Genomic DNA, 25,251 nt, shown 5'->3' on the forward strand with positions numbered 1-25,251 from the left:
GAATGAATCTAGTTGGAGAGGTAAGAAATATATAAAGAAAACAGCATTAGTCCAATAAATATTTATTGGGCATCTACTATGTCCTCTATCACTGAGTGACATATAAAAAACTTGCATGATTAGCAGCTGCCATTGCACACCATCAGATGAGGAACATGGTTGTTACGGGCAGGGCTCATAAAGGAAAGTTAACAGAGTGGGCATCAAACTGATCTAGAAGGTGACACAGTGCTGAAAGCCGAAAGGATGAGCCTGAATCCCAGACAACAGTAGTCCTCGGCTACACCATACAGCACACTGCTACGCTGTGATCAATTTCAGAATCTGTGGCAAGGGATTTGTTATTAATAATGATTTATGTATTTTCATTATAAGGTGTAAACACTGCCAGGTTATACTGACCTGCTATAATCCTTGTGGAAAGTAATCTGGAAATACCTGTTGAAAAATGTAAATGTATATACCCTTGACTCAGGGTATATACTCTACTTGGAGGAATCTATGTTTAGAAGCAAAGTTGCTATGTGTAAGAATACACAGAAAAGGATGTCTACTGGAGCCTTGTTTGTAGTGGTAAAATCTTAAAACAACCTGAATGAAATACTGTACAAGTGATTTTAAAAAATCAGTTCTACATCTGTTGATCTGGAAGGATGTTCAGAGTGTACTGTTAGAAAAGCAAGCCGCAGAGAAACTGGTATATGATGACCCTATTCTTATTTAAAACAAACAATCCAGATGCCTTATATGTATGTATGCTTATATGATTATGCAGAAATGTGGAAGATAAGGAGAGACAGGAAAGGAAGAAAGAGGAAACGAAGAAAAAGTTTATTAAATGTTCTTGGTATAATTTTGCTGAAGGGAATGAACACATTATTTTTGTAAATTTTGAAAAGGCTTTAGTGAAAATAATAATAATAAAAACAATTTTTAAAAAGCCAACTCACAGACTATCCTACCATCTCATCCTACACTCAGATATGCTTTCTTGGATATGACAGATCAGGACAGAGCTGCAGGAGCTGTGCGTAACCCACATTCTCCAAGGTTCCGGAGTATCCATGCGGCTGCTATGTGGATACAGGCTGTGGTGGAAAGAGGATGGAGAACCACAATGCTATGAGCAACAGAACCACAGACATGTTTTGATTAGAGGAATAATAGCGAAAGCAGTGTTGTACGGGGGTATGGCTAGTTTTTGTTTTGTTTTGTTTTTTTCTTTCTGTTGTACTGGCTTCTCCAGAAACAGAAACCTAATTCCCTCCTGGTTTCCAGCCTTTTGTCTCTTACTCCTAACTCAGTGTCAGGGTCCCAGTGGTGTCACAAGTGTGTCACCACTTTAATTATTTTATCCACATTATCCACTTTAATATTTTCACCTAAACTTGAAAGACTGATCAGGCTCTAACTTAGGGATAATCAAATTAAGTCTAGTTATATTGTTGCTCCATTTAGGATTTCACTGATTTCTCTAGCTTTGACTTTTGAGAATGTTTATATATTTTACAGATTGGCTTCAATAGCAGCCTCTCAAATTTATGATGATCTATTCTCTCTCTTCTTCCCTAGTTGACTTGACAGTATATGCTACTTTCTCCCACCTCAGTTTAAAATTGTTGGTCTCCTAATTCTCCAGCTATTCATTATCTTTTGTGGCTGCTTTCTCTGGATGCCTTCCAGAGCCCTGTCCTTGGTCCTCCCCTCTTTCTTTCTGAATGCTAAAGCAGTTCGTTCTTAAACGACCTCATCTGATTTTCTTGCTTTAGTTAATACCTACTTACCTTACATTTTCTCTTTTCTATGACTGCCTTCACCATATTAAGTTGAACTCTATTACCATTTTTAGTAGAAGAGATATCTTACTAGCTTTGAATTGCTGCTATGTTCTATAGATAAGGTCAAAACTAGAAACAGAGTAAGTCAAATCTAAATAAGCTAAATAAGCTTAAGAATGATAATTGGGAAATTCAGACAAAAATAAGACACCTTCTCTCTTTATTCAGTCATTATACACACACTTATCTGTAAACGGGCAAATTGGTTTCTTGCCTGACTTGTTCTAGATAAATCAACACAAGTGTATACATTACATGTCTGCAAGCGTAATCTCAATTCTTAAACAAATGAGAAGATGAAAGCCATGAAAGGTACTATCTAAAGCAAGATAAATTTCAAAAAGCCAGACCTCAAACTCTTATTTTCAAAGCTTTGGCTGCCTTAATTTGCCCAATGGTAAACGTACCAGACTCAAAGGACATGAATTTGAACAAACTCTGGGAGATACTGAAGGACAGGGAAGCCTGGTGTGCTGCAGTCCATGGGGTCGCAAAGAGTCAAGACATGACTGACTGACTGAACAATAACAGATGTACCAACACTGTTCTAAGAGTGTGAAAAAGCAATCCATTTCGAAGTCTTAGAGCAAGTTTAAAGGCCGACAGCAATTAAAAACACATTTTCTTTATGTACACATTATCTGCATAAGCACTAATCCATCTTAAAACCTATTGCCTATCTGGAGAACCTAACTTGGGTTGTCATCTCTCAGTGACACTATCTGCTAACACTTCTTTTCTCTGGAAAGACAGAGATGCAGTCCATCCCTACACATCTGAGTCTGTATGTCAGGTTTGTTTATTCATATATTCAGTGTGCACTTATTGAGGTCTTACTATGCGTTAGACACTCTGTGACTTGCTGGGATACAAGAATAAGCAAAGCCAACAGCATCACTGCTCTTAAGCAACTTAGATTTCAGCAGGTGAATAGATAAGACATAAACAATTAGATATATAATGTTGAAAAAAGGTGCTACTATTTCAGATAAAGCAGTCAGAGAAGGTCTCTCTTAGGAGCTGACATTTAGGTGGAGACCTAAATAAAGTGAGAGAGAGAGAGCCGTGTAGATATGTGGGGAGGAGAACGTTTCCAGGCATAAAATGCATCAGGGGACCTAAAAAGAGGGTTATGCTTCTTGTAGAGAATAAGGAGATACTCTCAAGGGACTGGAAGAAAAGAAAAACGTCTTAACATCAAGGGTGCAAGTCGTGTGTCCTCCTTCTTATATCACATAACGTATAAGATGACAGTACTGCATATATTGGGCTTCCCTGGTGGCTCCGTGGTAAAGAATCCACATGCCAATGAAGGAGACGTGGGTTCGATCCCTGGGTCAGGGAAATCCCCTGGAGAAGGGAATGGCAACCTGCTCTAGTATTCTCCTCTGGGAAATCCCATGGACAGAGGACCCTGGAGGGATGCAGCCACGGGGCACAGAGAGCTGGACGTGACTGAGCGACTGTGCGCATTGGTTTCCTGCACGGGGGAGTGAAGTCTCCCGCTGGCTCACTCCCAGCTGCGCACTGCTCATCTGATTGGCTCATTCTTTCCGCCTCTCTCAGACTCCTTGTTGCCACCTTTTTATTCCAAATAGCTGAATCAACTGCTACTTCCCATTCATCCACAGACTTGACTCCATGAAGTTTCAGTTATGCCTTCTGGGGAAAGTGGACATTTCAAAAAGCAAACTGGGTGTGGAAAGTGATGGGGGACGCTGGAGTCGAGGGCAGAGTGGAAGAGGTATGAAGATCTCTAGGTCTGTGAGGTTCACAGTTAGAGATATTTATCTTCACCTCCAGACGCCCAGTGCCTAGCTCGTTAAGTGTGTGCTGCGGCCAGTGCTGTTGGGAGGCACTTTGAGACGTAGTTAACCTCCCACTCCACCCATCTCAAGAATTCCCTTCCTAAGACATGCCTTTGTAGCTCTTCCACCTATTACCACAATGTAACTGGAAGCTTATGTATTTCCCCGTGTTCATACAGAAACACTTAGGCATAGGAAAATCAGATTTAACCAGACCCTGGAACTGGCATTTAGAACTTTCATTTTCTTCCTTCATTGGTTTCTTAGTTCTAACTTTTCCTTCTGGCTTCACTTATTTACTCTACTTTCTCTTTTAAATATGTCTGTGGTACCCCCAAAGTACTGTACAGCCTTGTTAAATGATTATTATCAATTAAAGGGTTACTCATCCCTAACATATTGAATTAGAGATTATTCCACCTACTTTTCCTACCTTTCTACTAATATTATTTCTTATATTGAAAACTTAGTGCCCATAGACTGCACCTGCACCAACCCACTGTATATGTTTAGTGATAAGAAGCATTTTCTACTGAATAGAAACACCAACCAGGCTCCTAGCTAAAAGAACAAGCTAGAATATTCCAGGCTAATAAACGAGTAAAAAAATAAAAGTGAATTTACTAGTAGAGCACCCTGGCCACACTATAATGGCTCTTTATTTCCTTTCCTTAGCCATCAAAAACTTACAGATCATTTTGAGGCAGAGAAAGAATAACTATTTGAGAAAACAGGTTGTTTTCAATATAGACATGGGAAACATACTAAAGTTATTAAGCAGAATCGTCTCAAAAAGAAAATTCTCACAAAGAATTTCAGCACTAACAGAATGCTTACAAAAGGTATATCCTATTTTTAATGCCACTGCATGTATCTTCATGATTTCAAAGACTGGGATCCATTCCAATTCTAGCATTTTATGAATAATAAACATGGCTAAATTAAAAAAAAAGAGTACTGACAACCAAAATTTATTTAAGTTTTAAAAGTACTTTCAGTAGGAGCAGAAAATTTCTTTTCAGCTCATAAGGAATAAAAGTAGAAAATACATGTAACTGTAACTCTCTGTTAAACTATTTTACGGATATAAATAATTTTAGTGTACTTGGGTTATTCTTCCTATATATGCTAAGTTGTTTCAGTCATGTCTGACTCTGCAACCCCACGGACTGTGGACTGTAGCCCGCCAGGGATTATCCAGGAAAGAATATTACAGTGGGTTCCCATGACCTGCTCTAGGGGATCTTCCTGACCCAGGGATCAAATCCAGATCTTTCAGGTCTCCTGCACTGGCAGGAGGGTTCTTTACCACTAGCACCACCTAGGAAGCCCTTGTTCTTCCTATAATTACCCTCAAATAGTTAATTCTCTGATACACTGATTGGAATGGGATATGAATTGTTTCGGATTGGGAAGTAAGATTGGATTTGGATTTTGGAAAAGGAAACGTATTGCTGTAGGAATTTACATTTATTGTACACCTGCTAACATCAGATTCCCTTCAAGTTCAAGGCAAAGACGGGCCCACTTTACTTGAATATAAAATATATATTAATTTCTATGAAAAAAATCAGGGTAAGGAGTAAATCTATTATCTTCTACCCTACGTTAAGAAAAGGGAGTATGTAAATTGATAGCACAAAGCTCCTTGACAGCTTAAAGAAAGCAATCCAAACTTAGCAATTGAGCCACATTCACTTCAAATTAGTTATGTTGGGAGGAGCTCAGTGGTGTCAGACTCTTTTGTGACCCCATGGACTGTAGCCCACCAGACTCCTCAGTCCATGGGATTCTCCAGGGAAGAATACCAGAGTGAGTTGCCATTTCCTTCCCCAGGGGATGTTCCTGACCTGGGGATCGGACCCTCGTCTCCTGCATTGGCAGGAGGATTCTTTACCACTGAGCTACCAGGGAAGCCCTATCTTGGGAGGCCGGGCACTTATTCCAGGGGTATTCTACAAACTTTAAAATTTAAGTCTTCTACAGAAATACCTACATGAGTTCTTTTAGATAATCTCAATGAAAACAAATGTTATAATTTGGGAGAGGATTACATTTCTACATTATTGGAAATACTCAAATCATTTGGAATCACATAAGTAAGGTAAATGATCAAGCTAAGGAATAAACACATTTTCTGAGTAAGCAAGAACATTCAGGTGCTACTATAGGAGGCTATGGTTTTTCCTGTGGTCATGTATGGATGTGAGAGTTGGACTGTGAAGAAGGCTGAGAGCCGAAGAATTGATGCTTTTGAACTGTGGTGTTGGAGAAGACTCTTGAGAGTCCCTTGGACTGCAAGGAGATCCAACCAGTCCATTCTGAAGGAGATCAGCCCTGGGATTTCTTTGGAAGGAATGATGCTAAAGCTGAAACTCCAATACTTTGGCCACCTCATGCAAAGAGTTGACTCACTGGAAAAGACTCTGATGCTGGAAGGGACTGGGGGCAAGAGCAGGGAACGACAGAGGGTGAGATGGCTGGATGGCATCACTGACTCGATGGGCGTGAGTCTGAGTGAACTCTGGGAGTTGCTGATGGACAGGGAGGCCTGGCGTGCTGCAATTCATGGGGTCGCAAAGAGTCGGACACGACTGAGTGACTGAACTGAACTGATAGTGTAATAAGTCTTATAAGGTGGTTTTGAAGGCAATTTCAAAAGAGGAATGTATATCCCAAGGTAGAGGCTTAAAAAGAAAACATTCATTCTATGTTTTCTGTTTTTAAAAAATCAGTCTAGCTATTTTATAGTCACACTTTGTCCTTAGTAAACTCAGCTGGATTCCAGATGACAAATTTCACATTTAGTTCTAACTAAAAGTTTTAGTTTCCCTATAAGAAAGCTGCCTACAAACCAAGTTATTTTTTATATTACCAATTTAAATAAGCATATTACCAGTTTAAATTATCAGTTTTATATTATCAATTTAAGCAGCTTACCCGTTTAAACTGTCACTTGATTCTGAACTTGACTGTTATCCAAAGAGATTGGTTTCATCCACTAAATTTGTTTTTCTAAAGTTTTTTTCAACCACTTTATCAAAAATAAAAATGTTAGTAAATAAAGTCAAGTCAACTACATAATTCTCCCAGATTTACGCCCTTAGGATACATTTTGGTATTCATTATAGTCAGAAGTTCTTTTGCACACAGCTTTTCAGGTTAAAGTTTCTTAATGACAATCTTTGCATACTTGATTTTAGAAGAATACCAGACAATCAAACAGAAAGAGGGATATTCTAGCATTTATTTAAAAGGACAACAATGTGGCTGAAGTTATTAACATGGCTATTAAATTTACATCACATTTAAAAGCTAACAAAAAACCCAAACTGAAGAAAAAAAATGCAATAAAAAAGTGATTCGGCCCTTGAAAGCTTTAAATATATTTAGTCCTTATAAAACCGGGCTCCATGACCCTTCGGGGATTATACATAATGGCACGGAAAATGTCTTAATGCTTCATAGATAGGAAACACCTACACAGGCCCAGATGTCCCAATGTACTTAGGCCAGTGAGGGTCATGTTGGTTTGAGCTCAGGAGACTTGGCAGAGCTTTAAGAATTCCACAGTGAATTTTTATAGTACTTTTTAATTTTCAAAGTAAACAACCATGCACAAATCCCTCAAGCAAGAGTGCTGAGTGTTCTCACTACTTTACAGAAGCTGAAACTGTGACAGAGAGCAGAAAGAGACTACACAAATATACGCAAGAGAGATAAGTGGCTTGATCCCACTTCTCCTTTACATATTGTTTAAAAATTCACTTATGACAAATAAATTTCACTTAAGACAAATAAAAAGTATCAGTTGGTAAAGAATCCACCTGCAATGCAGGAGACTCCAGTTTGATTCCTGGGTCAGGAAGATCCCCTGGAGAAGGGATAGGCTACCCACTCCACTTCTCTAGGAATTCCCTGGTGCCTCAGCTGGTGAAGAATCCACGTGCAATGCAGGAGACCTGGGTTCAGTCCCTGGGTTGGGAAGATCCCCTGGAGAAGGGAAAGGCTACCCACTCCAGTATTCTGGCCCAGAGAATTCCATGGACTGTATAGTCCACGGGGTCGCAAAGAGTCGGACACGACAGAGCGACTCTCACTTCACTTCAGAAAGGATTTCTAACACAATATTAAATACTCCCCCTTCAGATCACAATTAAGTATTCCTATTATTTTCTCTTTCTCTATAAAATGTCTCAAATTTCCCCACCTGTAAAATTAAGGTAAATAACAGCTGTCTTCTATACTACAAAGTTACTGACAGAGTCAGTAAGAATACAGAAACTAGAATTAAAAACCTTCATAGGGTTGTTAAGGGGTTTAAATAAGACGAATGCACACAAAGTTTTGAGCATACTGGTGACAGAAAATTACAGAAAAAATTATTAGAAAAAAAAGTTCAAAACATACAGGAAAGAATATGGATAATATACATTAAAAAAATCTGACGTAGTTAACTTCATCATAACTTTTACAAAATATCTGACTAATCTGTATTTTGTTTCAGATCTCTAGAGACCAGATGTTAAGCGAGGCCTGCTGGGGAGCTTAGACTACTGAGAATTAGGCATTCTTAGTGTAATTGTTGCTACCACTTAGTTGCTAAATCGTTTCTGGTAATACCACTAACTAATCCTGTGCTGTTTCTCTAAACACTTTCCATAGGTCTCATTTCCTCTTCTGAAAAAGTAAGTGGGGGCTGTAAAAGAGCTCTCAAGTCCCTTTAACTTCTAATCTAAAATCATCGTGCCTGACACGAAAGCAAGCTTTGAGAACTCGAGCCCTAAGCAACAGCAGTGTTTACATATTATTTTCTATGTACCACCAACTACATTATTTTAAATTACTATTTTGTAAAAATACGGAACCTGGTTTCATTCTTGTCTTACACTTGACAGTGTACAAAGAATCAATTTTAGTTTTCCATTCCCTTCCCCAGGTGCCTCATTCACTAAAATAATAAGTTAAGAGGATTGTAGGATTTTAGAGACAGAAGTACATACATGTTTTGAAAATAATTCATGTATAATTGTAAGGAAAGTATTTTTACTCTAAAACACCTGATTATTCAAGGTCACAGATCAGTTCAGCTCAGCATTAGAGCGTGAGTTTCCTCATTTTTAGTCTATCTCTTTCTACTACTTCTACTATTAAGTAACGGAATTGTCTGGAAGGGATTTGAAGTTTTTTTTTTTAATCCACCAAATTCGCAGTTTATGTCATCTTAAAATTAAGGAAACCCTTATCTCCAATAATTACAAAACAAAAACACAAAACATTAAAACAATAATAAAGTAAAACAGTGTCTACAGCAAACAGGGAGAGCTTTAATGTTCAACATGTGACAATCATAAGGTCATAAGTCACACATTGCCCCAACCAGCATGAAATAATAAATCGTGTACTAAATTAAATGTCATTTCACAACAGCTTTAAAAAATTGGCTATCAAATATACTTTCATAATAGCCACAGCTAAATATTAAGGACAATTATGAAATCAACCAGAATAAAGGTTAATTTTATTATAAAAAAAATTAACATTTATTGCCACAAACCGTATGTCCTATATACTACATACTTAAGTTGAACTTAAGTTTAAAAAATAAAAATTCAATGTAAGATAATGGGCTAAATATTTACAGCTAATCATATTATTAAACCTTTCTCCCCTGAAGTATATATATTTGGAGCTCTACAGTGCAAATGAAAAAAATTCTAAAATAAGAGACATCTTCACTAAATTTGTTGTATTATAGACATTATTAGTCTTGTTGAAACTTGCTCAAAATAAAAAAAATTTAAAGCACTCAAAATTAATATGTTACTCTGAAAAAGTATATTTAATGCAGCTCCTTTAAGATAAATCATTACTATTTAAGCCGGGCCAGAGATAAAATTAGGTGATGACACACTTCTATTCAAAATAATTGGCTTTAAGGACTATATTGCAATATAAGTAGTTTAAATGACCATCTAGCAACTGGAGAATTCCATAATTTATTATAGGCTTCCTCAATGGTTCAAGCGGCAAAAACTATCCCTGCAATGCAGGAGACATAGGACACTCAGGTTCAATCCCTGGGTTGGGAAGATCCCCTGGAGGAGGAAATAGCGCAACCAATTCCAGTATTCTTGCCTGAAGAATCCCATGAACAGAGTTGCCTGCAAGGATATAGTCCGTAAGGTTGCAAAGAGTGGGACATGGCTGAGCATGCACACACACATAATTTATTATAAATAGGTAAGATTAAATAAGAATCCATTTCCTTACTTTTCAACAGAAAAATACACACCCCATGGAAATACGTTACTACTACAGAAGAGGGTTCTACTGGAGTGTCTGACGGGGTCAGGGGACAGTGTACGTCAAAGTGCACTAGGAAATGTACAGTGCTTATATCCACACAATGTATCATCACTGCTTCAACTACATGCCAGTAATTAGACTTTTTTGAGTAAACAGCAGTCTAAATAAAAATGGGAAAAATACAAACTTGGTCTTAGCTGAAACAATCTAAAAGGAACTAAAATTTCCATTCCATCCTTTTTTTTTTTTGTAATAAAGGATAGCAAAAGACAACAAGGATACCTATAAACATCAGGGCTATATTGCCACAATTAGCTTTAGATTTTTACGTCAAATAAAAGAAACTAAATTGTAATCCTGGTTAATGCACTTCTTTATGTGCAAAGAGTTGATGTGCAAACACAGCCCCAAATTTCTCTTTTTTCAGTCCTCTGAATTCATGGCAGCTGATCCAAACTGTTGGTTTTTGGAACGTTCTTGATGTTTCTAAACTTCTCTTCCACCTTTTCATATCTCTACTGCTTCACCCTCTCACATCCCTTCCCTCAACACCTGTAATCCATAAACTCCACTGGAAGCCTGTATTCAAGGGATATATGTGACAGTGGTAGTCAGGAATAAAAAGGCAGTCTATCAAAATCTGGTGTTTGAGGGTAGAAACCACTCTCTCCAACTAATTTTGAACTACTATATTTTCTAAAATATACCTTCGTGGGTAAAAATCAATACAAAAATTTACCATTAAAACTCATACTCTAATCCAGTTTAGCATAAAAGTGATCATGTACAATTCAGAGAGAGAGGAACACTTAACAGATCTTTTTTTTTTTTTTCCCCTAAATGGAAGTTCTCCATAAGGATATTTTTATTTACTTGAAAAATGCAAAACGTAAGTAGAACAAGCCAGAAGAAAATGAGGGCAACTGACTCTCTGAAATCATAGAAATAGGAGTTCTTCTATAAAGGTCAATAAGTCATTGATTTTTTTTTTCAGTTATAGCTAAATTCAACAAAATATTTCTTGAAAATTCTTTTGCAACACAATTCACCAATATACATTTTTCATAACTTAGAAATATGGAAGCAAGTGCCCATTAATTTGGCAAACACCTATAAACATTGCATTACACAATTATCAGAATGTCCTCAGAAGGGTATATGCTATCAGGCACAAACTTATTTTGTGTATTTAATTTGCTCACATAAACAGTAGTACAAAACGAAAACTTTTTGCTCACTACAATTAGGTATGATGTTAAAAGTAAGAAAAAATATGTTTTAAGAAATATGCCCCAGGCTAATTTTAAGCCCAATGTAAATTAAGCGTTCCTAACAACTAGGCTATTTCAAATCACCTGCAGCCCAGAGTGGATTAAAACTTATATAATCAACCAAATAATACAGATATTCTTTTACAGTAGTCACTCATACTAAACACTTTTGATCCAACCTCTCCTTCACTAAAATCTCTAAAAGCCACCAATGTGATCTCTATACACATATGAATTTTACTGCTGTTACAATATACATTTAACCTATATATATGCGAGGTATGTTTCAGAATAAGTCTCTTATAGTTTGTAAAATTTATACACAGTCTATATAATAGTAAAAGTGGCCAGATTAACTAAAATATCTGTAACATCAATAGATAAAGGCAAAACAGCACTGTAATATAAATTACTTTTATCAACTATAAAAATATAACGGAATAGCCAAAGAAACATCACAAGAAGTAATTTCAATAAAATCTGACCACATGCTAATCACACATCTCTGTACTGTAGTGATTTCAAACTAAACTCACACACCTGAATACACAATGTGTTTATCTTGTGTTTTTTTCTTTTACTAATAATAAAGCCATAACAATGCACAGGGTTTTAAAAAATGAAGACAAACAGCCAAAAGCTAGCCTCCTTTAACATTCAGAAATCATTTTATGAGTGAATATCAGAAATATTAAGCTTAAAAAGACACTGATTGAAACACTCGCTGCTAGAACATTTGGAAGGAGAGAAAAAAGGTATAAAGTATCCATTAAAAAAGGAGAGAAATGAGTAAAAATATCTTCCTCAGGTCTCCTCTCTCTCTGAGAATACCATCAACACAATGTTAATAAGAAAAATGTTAAGGGGACACAATTTGCTTCCTTCATCCTGTGTTTGTACAGGTCTTCATTCCCAGTATGTTAATAAGTGAGGCACAGATGCAAATAATAATGAGATGTTAAAATCTACATAAATTTTCATAGCTTCATTAAATGCCAATCAACAGAGCCTTAAACTCCACCTATGACTTAGGTTACAAATTCATCTTGCATCATTCTTTCTCTTCAATAACCATACCCTTCAGAAAACGATCAACTTTTTTATACTAAAGTTTCAACGTAGTTCCAATAAAAGCTCTTAATTCCACCGAAACCATTTACTTCTATGCCTCCTTTCAGCAGTTGCACCATTAATACTCAAGTGAAACGACGTTGAAAATCGAATTATGCAGAAATGTGCCTTCATCAATGTTACAAGTTTATGCTAAATTTTTTGAATTTCAGTATTTAAAAAGTATATGAAGGTAGAATGGCTACTGCATTTTACTTAAAGAATGTATCTGAGTATCAATAAGGTTCCTCTCATTTTACTATCAATTAACTTAAATCTTCAAATAGTCTACTATGGCCTATCGTGATATTCATAATTTTACAACAATGTAATAACTGGATGTTGTGCTATGCTGATACATCAGAAGGAATTGCCTTCCCTCACAAAAGAGAGTGAAAAGTGTTTTTAAGTGTTTTAAGAAAAAGCAATTTTAGGTGACATCTTAAAAAGTCAAATTACAATTTATGCTTTAAAAGAATTTAAACAGAATGCAAGTGAAATTATCAGTGGATTTAATATTTCTGTATCTCAAGTCAGAAAGGCATTACTTAACATAGTTGTGGTCTTAACATGTTGAATTATCTGCTGATTACTCAAGGTCATTGGTCATAAAATTTGGCTAGAACCATGTAACATATAGAGAAGAGAAAGCAATGGATTTTAGTTTTATCAGGGTTACTGTTTGAAAACAATAGGCTAATTCAATGATGGTAAAAAGAAACACTGTTTCAATTTACTTGGAAGAAGCTTTGTTCTGGGTAATCACAGTTCCCAATGTTAAGATAATGCCACGAAGCACAAAATTTTCAAAACTTCTCAAACTATCCTGTAAAGATATTACATCTTTTCATACGACACAAACTACTGATTATAATTCCAAACCACACATCAGCCTACAATAATCATTTCACTAAATATTAAAGAATCTGAAAGAGCCAGATCATCGTTTTGCCTACCATCATATGGTTGTTGAGGCTGACATACCTTAAATGTTATCAACGAGTAGAAAAAGTATTAAAGCTAGCTTTAATGATTTAAGAATAACTATATTAAGATTTATTCTCTAGATCCTAGATTTTATAGGGCTTAATGAAAGTTAACTGACTAGAAAATGGGAAGTTCTTGTTCCACGCCTTTTTTACAGTAAGGAAAATGAAAACAATACCATGCTGAGTATCAGAACAAAAGCATTAATTATCACCAAGCGTTTCCTAAGATATATTATTTTTCTTTGTACAATTAAATGTTTTATAAATCAATGTAGCAGTTTCCTACAAATACCTTAGTCAAACCAAATGTACTTATTCTTTTAAAACAAATAAGCAAAATCATGAATTCCACTACCAAAAACTGAGATTGAAAAATTTAAAACACAGCATGTCTTTTAAGACTGAAGCACAACAGGCTAATGTAGTAACATCTCAAATCTTCTTACTGAAAACATTTTAAACCTTCAGTTCAGAATGACAGCAATAAAAAGTTGAAATGTTCTACGTAAAAGATAATTAAGTAACAGATTAGTAGGTAGTTTACATTAAAACACACAAGAACCAAGGATTTTTTTTTCTTTTATAAGAAACGTGTAAGCCTTTTAAAAGGAATAGACCATAGCCTAAATATAAAGTTTTTCCCCAACGAGCAAAGCTTCCTACTTAAAGAGGAAAAAAATGAGTCACCTCAGTATTAGGGTATATCACCTCAGTATTAGGGTATATCATTAATAGAAAAAGTATTTTAAAAAGTTTTAAACAAAATTTTCAATGACTAGTTAGTGGGAAGTGACTACCATTAACACTTTAGAACTTGAAGTACTTACGTACAAAGAAATCATGGTGTCTACTATGCCCTCCTCCCGGCTCAAAAAGTCTCACTGATTAATCAGTCTTGTGTCTCTACAATTAATTTTTATATTTTCCTTCACACCTAAAATGTGATACATATTTATCTGAATTGGCAATGGGCGTGCAGGACAGAGCATTTAACTCCTACCAACAGATTCACGTACATTTAGAACTTTTTCTTGGTAATTACATTTTTACAGACCTTTTTGAGTCAAACAGAAATGTCAGTATACTTATAAATGATAGAGAATAAAGAAGATAGGAACAAATTAAACATAGCTGAGACTGAAGCTTAACAATGCTGGCCATTAGTTATATATGTGAGAACTTGCAGGAACATTTGAAAGTCAACTCAGCACCAATTTCTTTCTTAAAGAAACCAATCAGCAGACATAACTTATCTACGCTGGGTCAGGAACTCTATCCTACATCTAATACTCAGGTCAGGTAAACTGCTCACTGCATTGCTTTAGTAACCTCAGGACTCAGTTTCTTCAACAGGAAGGTTCACAGTTTGAAGAAGAGGGTTCATTGTTAGTACTTCTAATTTTCCCCAGGCTAACACTTCACAGATGTACAAATACAGCACAAGGTTTGATTATGTAAGTATTAAAGGTGTTTTTCATTGTAATGTAAGAGCATATTTTAGGACAACTTAAAATTATACACAATAAATACGTTTCCACACATTATCCGCCTCTGAATTTACATCACTTTTACTAAAGTTATTTGTTAATGAGCAATATTATTTTAAGTTTTCACATAAAATTTTCAATCACTGCCCAATGGGATACCAAATACCACTATTTCGGAAAAAACAAACACAAAACTTGAAAGGGTTTTGTACAGATAAATCACATAGTTTGTCTACCAAGCCTACTTTCAAAAGACCACTTAAACTTTTTCACATGAAAAAGCACTTGAATTACAGTCGAATACATTCAAATAAATGTTTAAATCTATCAATGGATCTTAAACATACCATTTTCAAGAAACAGAAAGCGTTAATCTTACCTTGAATAGCCGTTAGAAAAAACAGATCGACCAGAGAAGTTCAAAGTCCCCAAGGAAGTCAAGTTATCATCTCCAGACCCTTGGCATCTATTCCAATTTTCTGAACCGACAGGAATTGGTGGAATGACATTAAAAATAGGTTTCTGATCCTGCTGTTGAGAAAGGGATGCTGTATTCATGTCGTAGTGGTACATCTGGCCCCCAGAGGTACTCACACCGTGAACAGAAATGGCAGACATTTTATTACCAATTATATTGGCCCCAGAAAAGCTGGCCTGACAATAAACTGGGCCCAGTTTCTCCTGCTTAATTACCCCAGGGGTGCAGAGTTCGATAAAATCTTCTTTTTCTGTTTTCACTTGGGGCAGTGGCACACTGCTAGGACTTGGTAAGATCAAATCTCCATTATCTTTAATTTTAGGCTTAGTGTCCGGTAAAACAAGAGGCTTACAGTCCTCATTCGAGCTTCCTTCCAGAAGGAATGGATCATCCTCTCCTGCCAAAGGAGAAAGCAAACAGTTTTCATCTATCAAGAGGTCTGAGCTCCAAGGACTCTCACTTGTCTCTTTACTTGGGGACCCAGAAGAAAACTCCAAATCCTGGAGCTTTTTCCTCCAAATGTCAAAGGTGCTTTGGTCTGTGGTATACAACTTCATATTACCCCCGTTACTGCCCTTCCGGCCTTTCAAATTCTGCTGTTCTGAAGACACATCAGAGTGAGTTTTTGGAAACTCCTTCTCTGTGGGGGCAGCAGAAACAGCAGTGGATGCCGAATTCTTGGGGTTCTCTGGAACACTGGTTGACCTATTGAGGTTTGCGATGCTTTCTTCCAGAAGACGAAAGTCTGTTTCCCCAGAGGAAAGGCTGATTTGGCCCTGCTGTGGGAATCCCAGGTCATTTCCCATCACTTTTGTCTCTGTCTCTCCCATGTACAGTCCCATGGACAGTGAAACTGCCTTGGACAGATCTGGCTGCTGCGCATTGCTTCCTGAGCCTTTTGGAAAATCAACCAGAAGTCTTTGCTGCTTGGAGTCTGACTGAGAAGCAGCAGCCAGTGAGGGGGAAGATGCAGAAACCTTCACAGTAGCTCCTCCCCTTAGGGTTTTATAGAAGTCCATCACATTTCCCCTCTCTCGACCAAGCACACTGCTGGGGATTTCTTCTCTACTGGGGGTGCTTAATGACTCCTTGGGGTCCATCAGTGAGTATCAGCTACAAAAAAAGAAGGGGACATAATAAGCTACAAAATCACATTATCTCTGTGATCCGATTAGTAAGAGCCTGTTAAATGAACCTTTTAGTTAACACCGGATCTAATTCCTTGTTATCAAGAATAGATAGATTCTGTCTTCCAGAATACAAAAGCAGAGGCTCCTGCTCCCATTCAGTGCACCACATTTAAAAGTACAATGCAGTCCATTTGCACAGCTCTGAACAAAATTGTATCAATCTAAGCCTGGGTATTCATCCTGCCACTCACAAACTGGTAACTTTGTTAATCAGACATTATAATTCTGATTATTCTAAAGTTCCAGCTGATGTCAAAGTATTTAATTTTAAAAAAGTATGATCATTTCTTTTCAACTAATCAAGGTTATCGGCTTTTCTGAGAACCAATAAACATAAAATTTGATAAACACTATGCTAGAATTCTCTGTTTCTAATTACTCCCCAATTCCCCTCCTACTGGCTGGTCACACATCCAAACCTTTTAGTCCAACCTACTGGTGAACCATGTATTTTATTTGAAAAATAAACAATGATGGTCTGCTCATTTTCCAACAGAGTAGGAAAAGGCTCTTATTTTAACCCATATTTCCTACTGAATGTGCCTAATAGTGCCTGCCTTCAAATTTTGGACGTATGTAATGAAAGGCACTGTACACAGGCTAATCAAAATTTAGATTTAAAAAAGTAGAATAGAATGCATAGTAGCTTCACACTAAAATTTTAGCTTATTTAAATACTGTACAAGAACTATAGCTCTCTCAAACCCTTACAATAGAATCTATGAAACTACACGTTTTTAAACTGCTTAAGACCTCAGTATGAAATACTATTATAATCTCGAAATTAAATGTTGTCCTTTCTGAATATCTAAGTATTGAAAAAAACAAAGAAAAACAAAAACAAAAAAACACCCCAGACCGGTAAAATCACATTTATATAAATCCAAGTAAAATGCTCAGAACAATTTGCTCCGCATTCTAAAGCTTCACCTATCTTAATTCTGAGCCTTCTTTCAAGAGGGTTAGGTTGATAGGTTATTGACAATCAAGATGTTTTAAGAGGCAGGCAGAGTCTTTGATAAGCATTATTTGCGACATTATATTCAAATCCCGTTCAAAGAAAGAAAACTTTTCCTGTACGGAGACTTTAAGATGCTCAAACTTCACTGGTCCTCTCTAAAAGTGGAATGTGATGATGGTAGACAGTGGTAGGCACCCGCCTCTACAAATCTCAAGGGTAAACTGCTTTTCTCCCCGCCCCTCTGCTGTATTTATCTGATAACGATCTCTAAACATAAGGTATCAAATGGAGCCTAATGAATTTCCACGCCGCTTTGACAGCTGCCTTCAAACTCGAAACCAAAACAAAACTTCATAAAACGAAAAGATACCTCAAACGACTTTATCCCCCCGTTTAAGTTGCAAATAACCCTGTCACAGTAATCGGCGTTAACGAACCATGCCAAGGGGTCTTAAGCGGCATTACACGGCTGCAATCGTCAAGTCTGCAATCCCAAAACGTCAAACTAGCACTTGTCAAAAATTGCACCACAAAACTACAATGGTTAGGGAGGGTCTTTTTTCTAAAAGGGGCTACTTCAAACCTTCAGGCGCGAAGTGATGTCAAGCGCTAAAGAACAAACCCGGGGCCGAGGGAGGCGAGAGGGGAAAAAAGTGCGAGGTTAAGAGAGAAATGTGTCCAGACCTGTTGAGTTCTTTTCTCCGACACGCCCACTTCCACCAGATAACGCCAGCCCCGGCCGAAGTCTCCAAGTCGCAGACTGTCAGCCCCCTGCGTGTGTGTGTGTGTATGTGTGTGTGTGTGTGCGCGCGCGCACACACACACACACACACACACACACTGCGTGCCCGCCAGAAAGGAGACGCACTGGAGCCTCGACACAAACCCTGCTCGCGCTCGGGCGCACTAGGGTGGAGTGGAAAGATTCAGGCGAGGAGAATTCAGACGCCACTCAACGTTCACCAGAAAAATGGGTGTCAGGGAGGCCCCCCTAGGAGGGAAAAGAAAGGGGACTAGGGAAGGGGAAAAAAAAAAAAAAGCCAGGATTCCTTGCCAGGGAACGCGAGACCCTGGAAACCTGGGGCGGCTCGACGAAGCTCCACTCGCAGGGAGCTCGGGTTCCTCCCCCTCGGCCCGGCCGGGGGACGGCGGCCCAGAGAGAGGAAGAGGCCAGCTCTGTCACCCGCGCGCTGCCCTTTCGTCACCGTCACCCGGCCCTCGCCAGCCCCCACCCCCACTCCCCGAGGCTAATAAAAGTTTGCGAGCTACCGCGGCGCCCCCGAGCCAGCCTCTAGGCCCCGGCCCGCACCTCGGGGAGCAAGCGCCCACGCGGGCCCCAGCCCCCGGCCCTCCCCTTACCTCTGCCGGCTGCGCCGCTCACCCGCTACCGTCCGCGGCTCCCACCGCAGCCGAGATAAACAACTTAGCGTGTGAAAGCAGGAGGAGCAGGAGGGAGAGATTTTTTTCTCTAAAAAAAAGGAAGTAAACAGCCGCCCCCTTCTCCATGAGGGGGAGGGGAGAGCCCCTATTTGAGAAAGTCTCCCATTTCCCGGCTGACAAGCCAGACCCCCGCCCCGCGCACGTCTTCGCGGGCCGGGGCTCTCGGGCGCGCGTCCTCCGTGCCGGCGCTCCGCCGCTCCGGCTGCAGCGTCTCTTTCCACCCACTAGAATCCGTCCCCGACGGGCGGGCGGTGACTCGGGCTCCCGTCACAGACTCGAGCTCGCAAAATGGAGGAGGAGGAGGAGGGGAGGCAGCGCGGACACGCGAAAGGGCCGCCCGGCCGCGGCGAGCGAGCGGGACCGAGGGGGGCGGGCGGAGGCGGCGCCACGGCGCGCACACACACACACACACGCGCACACACACCCGCGCGCGCGCGCTCCCACTCCACCCCCGGCCGCTCCCCGCCCGAGGGGCCGCGCGGCGGCGCGGGGAACGGTGCAACCTGTTGGCGACGCTCGGCAACTGCAGGAGCGGCCGCGGCCCCCGCCCCCACACCCTCCGCGCGGGCCCCGCCACCCCGGCCGCGACGGCGCCTGCCCGCCCGCGGCCCCCCGGCGCGGCTCCCGCCCAGGCAGCCTCCTCGCCCTCCACCTCTCCACCCCGCAGGCAAAAGGAGATGAGGCGCCGGCGGGGCCGACCTGGCCTTTCTGGGGCGGGCTTCCGAGGGAAACCGAGTTTTCTCTATAGTTTCTCTTCTTGCCGCTCCTTCCCGCCCCCGCCCAACTCCGCCACTCCAGATCCACTCCGGAGCTCGCCCAGTCCTTCGGCGGTAAACGCCGTCAGCGCCCCTGCGGATGACAGCGGGCTGGCTGGGGGAGCCGGGGCGCGGCCGCAGCAGAGACGCGGGGCCGGTCCGCGCCTCCGCCCCCGGGCCGAGTTGAGCGAAGTGTGTCACTTCGAACGGGGCTACGGGTGCACGGAAACGGTGCCGCAGCGTCTCGGCCGCTCGCGGGACCGGACAGCCAGACACGCCCTCTGGGGAGGCTTCAGGGAGGGGCGGGCAGGGAAGAGGGTCGGCTCAAACGTACTCTTGGCCCACGGGGAGTCGCGTGCGGGCCGGTCCCCCACCCCCGCATCGTCTGGGCGGCCCAGTCTGCACCCGCCGAGCGCGCTCGCACCCAGAGTGAAGTTGCAAAGCAGAACCCACCCTCCCCCGCGCCGCGACCGTCCCCCACCCTCTTCTCCGAGTCTGCGAGGCGGCGACGGCGGCAGAAGGAGGCGCCGCCTGCCAAGTTCAACCCCCATCCCTCCCTCCGTCCTAGCGCGCTCACACTTGAAGGAAGTTGCACGCCAAATGCAAAACCTCCGGCGAACTAGATTTCTTTGCACTTTTTATTATTTTTAAGGAAAGCAGGAGGTGGCAGGCCTAAAAGCAAGTTGCAAGCGAAACAGTAAGTTGCTTGCAAAGTACGCCCTCCTCCCCCGCCACCCCCAACTCCTGACCTCTCCTTCCACCCCCCTCGGGGGCTCACGTTCAAGTTTCCCGCGGAGGCCCTTCCCCAGAATCTTGACATTTGCTGCACTCGCCTCAATGCGTTGCTCACCATTTCGTGTTCATGGGACCCTAGTCCCTCCAAATAAAATTGAACACACGCAGCTTTAAAATGTCAGCGTGAAACTCCTTCCAGCTGTTCCCGTTACGCACCTCCCCCTCCATCCGAGGGAAACACGTGGCTTGTCCCCATAGAGAGGGGCGTGGGGCGAGGGGAGTCGGCGCGGGAGGCCCCCGCCCCAGCCCCCTCCCCAAGCTCGCCGCCTCGGGAGGGCTAGGGCGACGCCGGGATCTAGCCTCCTACCTTGGGCGGCACATACTATCATTTGTGTGACTCGGGGAAAGGTTGTGTTTGTGTTGCTTTAGGGTTTGGGGAGGTAACTTTTGCGCCCCTACAGGTGACATCGCTTGCCTGCTGCTGCCAGGGGCGGAGGCTGCGGCAGCTCCACCTAGCCCTGCCCGGGCGCTCGGCTGCAGCTACTCTTTCCCCCAGCTGCACCCAGACTGGCAGCGGCTGCTCTGCCCTGACATTTGCAGAGGATTGGGTAAGCGCGTGCCGGAAACCTCCCGTCGCCATCTTGGTAAAGGCAGCTGACGCCGCTTGGCTGCGCGTCCACCATCTTGGCCGAGGTTCTCATTACCCGGCAGCCGAAGTCGCTCGCATTTGGTTCAGAGGTGGTGGACGCTGCCCCGTGTGTTGTCCAAGGATGACATGGGAGAACTAGGCTATTAGCAAGCCACCTGTGCGGAGGCGATCTGCACTGGCCGCCTCCAGATGATGCCAGGGCCACCATCTTGGCAAAGGAAAAGACGCTCACCGCCGGAGGCAAGAAGGGACCCAAGACCTTTGCCAGCGTAGAACCTTCAGCCAGGAGAATTTTTATGAAGAGCACTGAGCAACCCAGTTGCTAACAAAACCCCTTCTGTTAGCAACACCTCTTCTGATCCGGAAGAAATGACTTCTCTTTTCTTTTCCTTGTCAGTAGTCAACTGGAGGGAAGCCCTACTCTTGGGTGCTCACCGTGGCCTCTAAATGAGAATTGACTCCTAGCATGCTACTTTGCCTACTTTCCAGGCTTCTTACCTTCTAAGTTTCAAATACCAGAATCACATGTCTTTACCCAGTGGGTCCCTAAACAACCAACAGCTTCATGGAAAGAAAGTCAAGACCCAAACCTACAATGTTACCTTGCTGCTGCTGCTAAGTCACTTCAGTCGTGTCCGACTCTGTGTGACCCCATAGACGGCAGCCCACCAGGCTCCCCCATCCCTGGGATTCTCCAGGCAAGAACACTGGAGTGGGTTGCCATTTCCTTCTCCAATGCATAAAAATGAAAACTTGCACTGAAATGAATATCCTTGTACATCTGCTTAGACGTCATATTAGGAATTATTTAAGTATTCAAACATATATAAAGGGAGAAGGGCAGACTTCCCTGGTGGCTCAGTGGTAGAGTCTGCCTGCCAATGTGGGAGATGCAGGTTCACTTCCTGGGTGGGGAAGACCCCCTGGAGAAGGGAATGGCTACCCACTCCAGTATTCTTGCCTCGGAAACCCCATGGACAGGTGAGCCTGGTGGGCTACAGTTCACGGGGTTGCAAGAGAGTCCCAAACGACTTAGCAACTAAACAACAAAACATGTAAAGGGACCCTAACATATCTAATCAAGTGTCTCTTCCCATACCATAATCCTGTTTCATGGTTGAATCTCTGCTTTTAAAAAACAAACAAAAAAACACTTCATCCCTCTTACCTGTTCATATTGCAGGTTGCTGGCACCCTGCATTTATGTAACACCCGCTTTTACAAGAGTTCCCAATTCTCCCCTCTCATTTTTTTCTTGCAGGTCCAGTGGATCACTTTAAAATGGGAGAGGACTCATTGTTTCAGATTAACAATCACCATTGAAAATACTTTCAGTGGAGCAAAAGTGTTAAATTTTCCTGATTCGTTTCTTTTCAGTGGTCTAAGTATGCCTGTTAATTTTTTAATTTGATGGGAAACCTCTCATTCTTTAGTCTTTCATGTTTATCTGAAAGCAGGCATAAACTTTAGCCCTGTATCTGCTTTTCAGAGTATTAAAATTGTTGTGCTTTGTGGCTAACATTTATTGATTCCCCCAACACACACCCCCCCACACAGTCTGCTGCCCACTTCTGCTGACAACAGCTGAATAGATAGGTATATATGGTTTTAACATGAGAACCCGAGGCTTACAGAGTTTGAAGTTTATCTAAGATCACATAGCTAAGCATGGAGGGTAGAAATAGACAATATTAAAGAGATATTTGTTCACTGATCTTGTAATTTCCACAAAAGAGTTTGCAAATCCTGTGATACACCTGCAATAAATGTGTATGGAACTTAATTTAAGAAATGAAATCCTGTGTACCAGAAAGGACATGAGATTAAGCATTGTAATAATAACAGCAATTCTAACAGTAAACATTCACTGAACGTGTATCTACCAGGCACCACTGAAAGTGTTTTATATATATGATCTTATCTTTAAATATGAAAAATTACTAATAGATAGAAAATTATTAATCTGTAACACTGGGAAGTTATAATTACCAAAAAAGAAGAAATAGGATGAATCCCTATCTGAGGGGGAAGATATTTGATTGTCTCAGAAGTAAAGGTGGGAATGAGGTGATATATCCAAACTGTGACAAGGCAAGGACCTTCACTGTCTTGTTCATCGCTATATGTTCCACTCTTAGAATAGAGTCCAGTACATAGTTATAATAAAACATTGGGTTCACTAGACATAATATCACTTTTACGGCATTGTTGCATTGTTGTGGAGGCCAAATGAGTTAATGAAATGTGTCCAAATATTACTCAAGATCTTCATTTTAATTGACTTATGTTTAAACACCTGAGTACGCCTTCCTAAAAAAATTAAACAAACAACAAACAAAGACCCATTACTGTTTGATCCTATAGTGTCCTGTACTTTACCTTGGTAGCACATTACAGTGATCGTTTGCTATTTCTGGATTCGTTTGTTAAATTTCTTCTCCCCCTCTAGAATATAAGCTGCTCTGGGACTTCCCTGGTAGTCCAGTGGCGAGGACTCGAGGCTCCCAGTGCAAAGGGGCCTGGGTTCGATCCCTGGTCAAGAAACCACATGCCACATGCTGCAACTAAGACCCAGCACAGCCAAGTAAATAAATATTAAAAAATTTGTAAAAAGCTCTTTGATGGTAGAGCCTGTGTCTGTCTTTTTCAACACTGTATCACTGCTGCTGCTGCTGCTAAGTTGCTTCAGTCGTGTCCGACTCTGTGCGACCTCATAGACGGCAGCCCACCAGGCTCCTCTGTCCCTGGGATTCTCCAAGCAAGAACAGTGGAGTGGCTTGACATTTCCTCCTCCAATGCATGAAAGTGAAAAGTGAAAGTGAAGTCGCTCAGTCGTGCTGATTCTTCGCGACCCCATGGACTGCAGCCTTCCAGGCTCCTCCATCCATGGGATTTTCCAGGCAAGAGTACTGGGGTGGGTTCCCATTTCCTTCAACTGTATCACTAGTACATAGTAGGTACCAGTGGCTGTCTGTTAAATGAATAAGTAAATGAAGGAAGGAAGGAAGAAATGGAATGGGTCTGAGACTATATCCTAAGGTGAATAAAACCTTAAACCTGAACAGTAACTAAACCACTTTTTTACATTTATACAGCAATTGATTATCAGAGTGAATTCTCCAATTCTGTTCATCTGTTGTATCATTTTAGATAGCTAGTTGGAATCTGATATAAGCACAGGAAGCTCTGCTTGGTGCTCTGTGATGACCTGGATGCGCAGTGGGATGGGGGATGGAGGTGGGAAGGAGATCTAAGAGGAAGGGATATATGTACACATTTAGCCTATTCACTTCATTGTATAGCAGAAATTAACAACATTGTAAAGCAATTGTATACCAATTTTAAAAAAAGAAAAAATCCAGGCCTCACTGCCAGAATGCTCCTCCAAATCATCAGTTAAGTCCTGTCACGCTCCTGCTTAAGCATCTACAATAAATCCCTATCAGTGTATACAGACCTCAACTCTCATTCTGGTTAGTATTTAAGACTATGACTTTCACCTTTGTAGAAGGCAAAACTTTGTCACCGAAGTGATTGGACTGGTATTAAAATAAAGTCAGTTAAAGCAAGGGAATCATAAAAAATTATAGTTGTAAATTTGAAGCTTTAAAACCTAGAATTTATGACTGAATATTTAGTTGTTAATCCTTTGATGAGGGTCTAAAGCTTTTGAGAGTCCAGTGACTGGCATTTTGTGTTTTCATTCATGTATAAAGTACACCTGCATTGCATCAGCATAGCTGTTAAAAGCCAGACTGGCTGGCTGGCCTCCACCTCTATGAAGAACGTAACCTTGGGCAACCTAACTCTCTGTGCCTCAGTTTCTATTGTCTGTAAAATGGGGATGATATTGGGTTGGCCAAAAAATTCACTTGGGTTTTTCCATAAGATATTACGATAATAGTACTAACTCAAATTATTATAAAGATTAAGCAAATGTGATATATATGAAATGCTTTGACTAATTCTTAGGGTATATTAAATGTTCAGTCATCATTAGCAGTTATTAATATGCGGTATTACTGTTTTTCAAGTTTTCTTTAAAGTAGAGCAAGAAATTAAAAATACTTAAAAATAATATGAGTATAGATTTCTAAATTTTTATAATTCATCCTCTCTGTCCTCACCCCGATCTTTTAAAGTAGTCTTAAATTCACCTAGTTTGACAGCAATTATTTATAGGGTGTTTTTCCATTTGGATTTTATAAACCAAAAAGTTTCATTACTCATG

The 25,251-nt window shown here is 40.8% G+C and overlaps 1 protein-coding gene across 8 annotated transcripts in view; it reads right to left on the reverse strand.

Annotated features, from left to right (window-relative positions):
* The window catches only part of NR3C1 (nuclear receptor subfamily 3 group C member 1), a 120,092-nt gene extending 99,333 nt beyond the window's left edge, over positions 1 to 20,759 (reverse strand). Inside the window, exons 1-2 of one of the 8 annotated variants that reach the window (XM_019965165.2) lie at positions 20,739 to 20,759; positions 15,192 to 16,403 (exon numbers count right to left, since the gene is read on the reverse strand). In XM_019965165.2, coding sequence (XP_019820724.2) covers positions 15,192 to 16,390 — 1,199 coding nt within the window. In that variant the 5' untranslated portion in view covers positions 16,391 to 16,403; positions 20,739 to 20,759. Of the gene's footprint in view, positions 1 to 15,191; positions 16,404 to 18,125; positions 18,638 to 18,800; positions 19,279 to 19,580; positions 19,854 to 20,385; positions 20,407 to 20,486; positions 20,640 to 20,738 lie in introns of those variants that run through there. The other 7 variants (XM_019965162.2, XM_070793734.1, XM_019965161.2 and 4 more) reach the window with 7 other exon arrangements.
* Between the last annotated feature and the right edge of the window lie 4,492 nt (positions 20,760 to 25,251).

This window comes from Bos indicus, chromosome 7 (genome assembly GCF_029378745.1).
Source record: "Bos indicus isolate NIAB-ARS_2022 breed Sahiwal x Tharparkar chromosome 7, NIAB-ARS_B.indTharparkar_mat_pri_1.0, whole genome shotgun sequence".
Lineage (NCBI taxonomy): Eukaryota > Metazoa > Chordata > Mammalia > Artiodactyla > Bovidae > Bos > Bos indicus.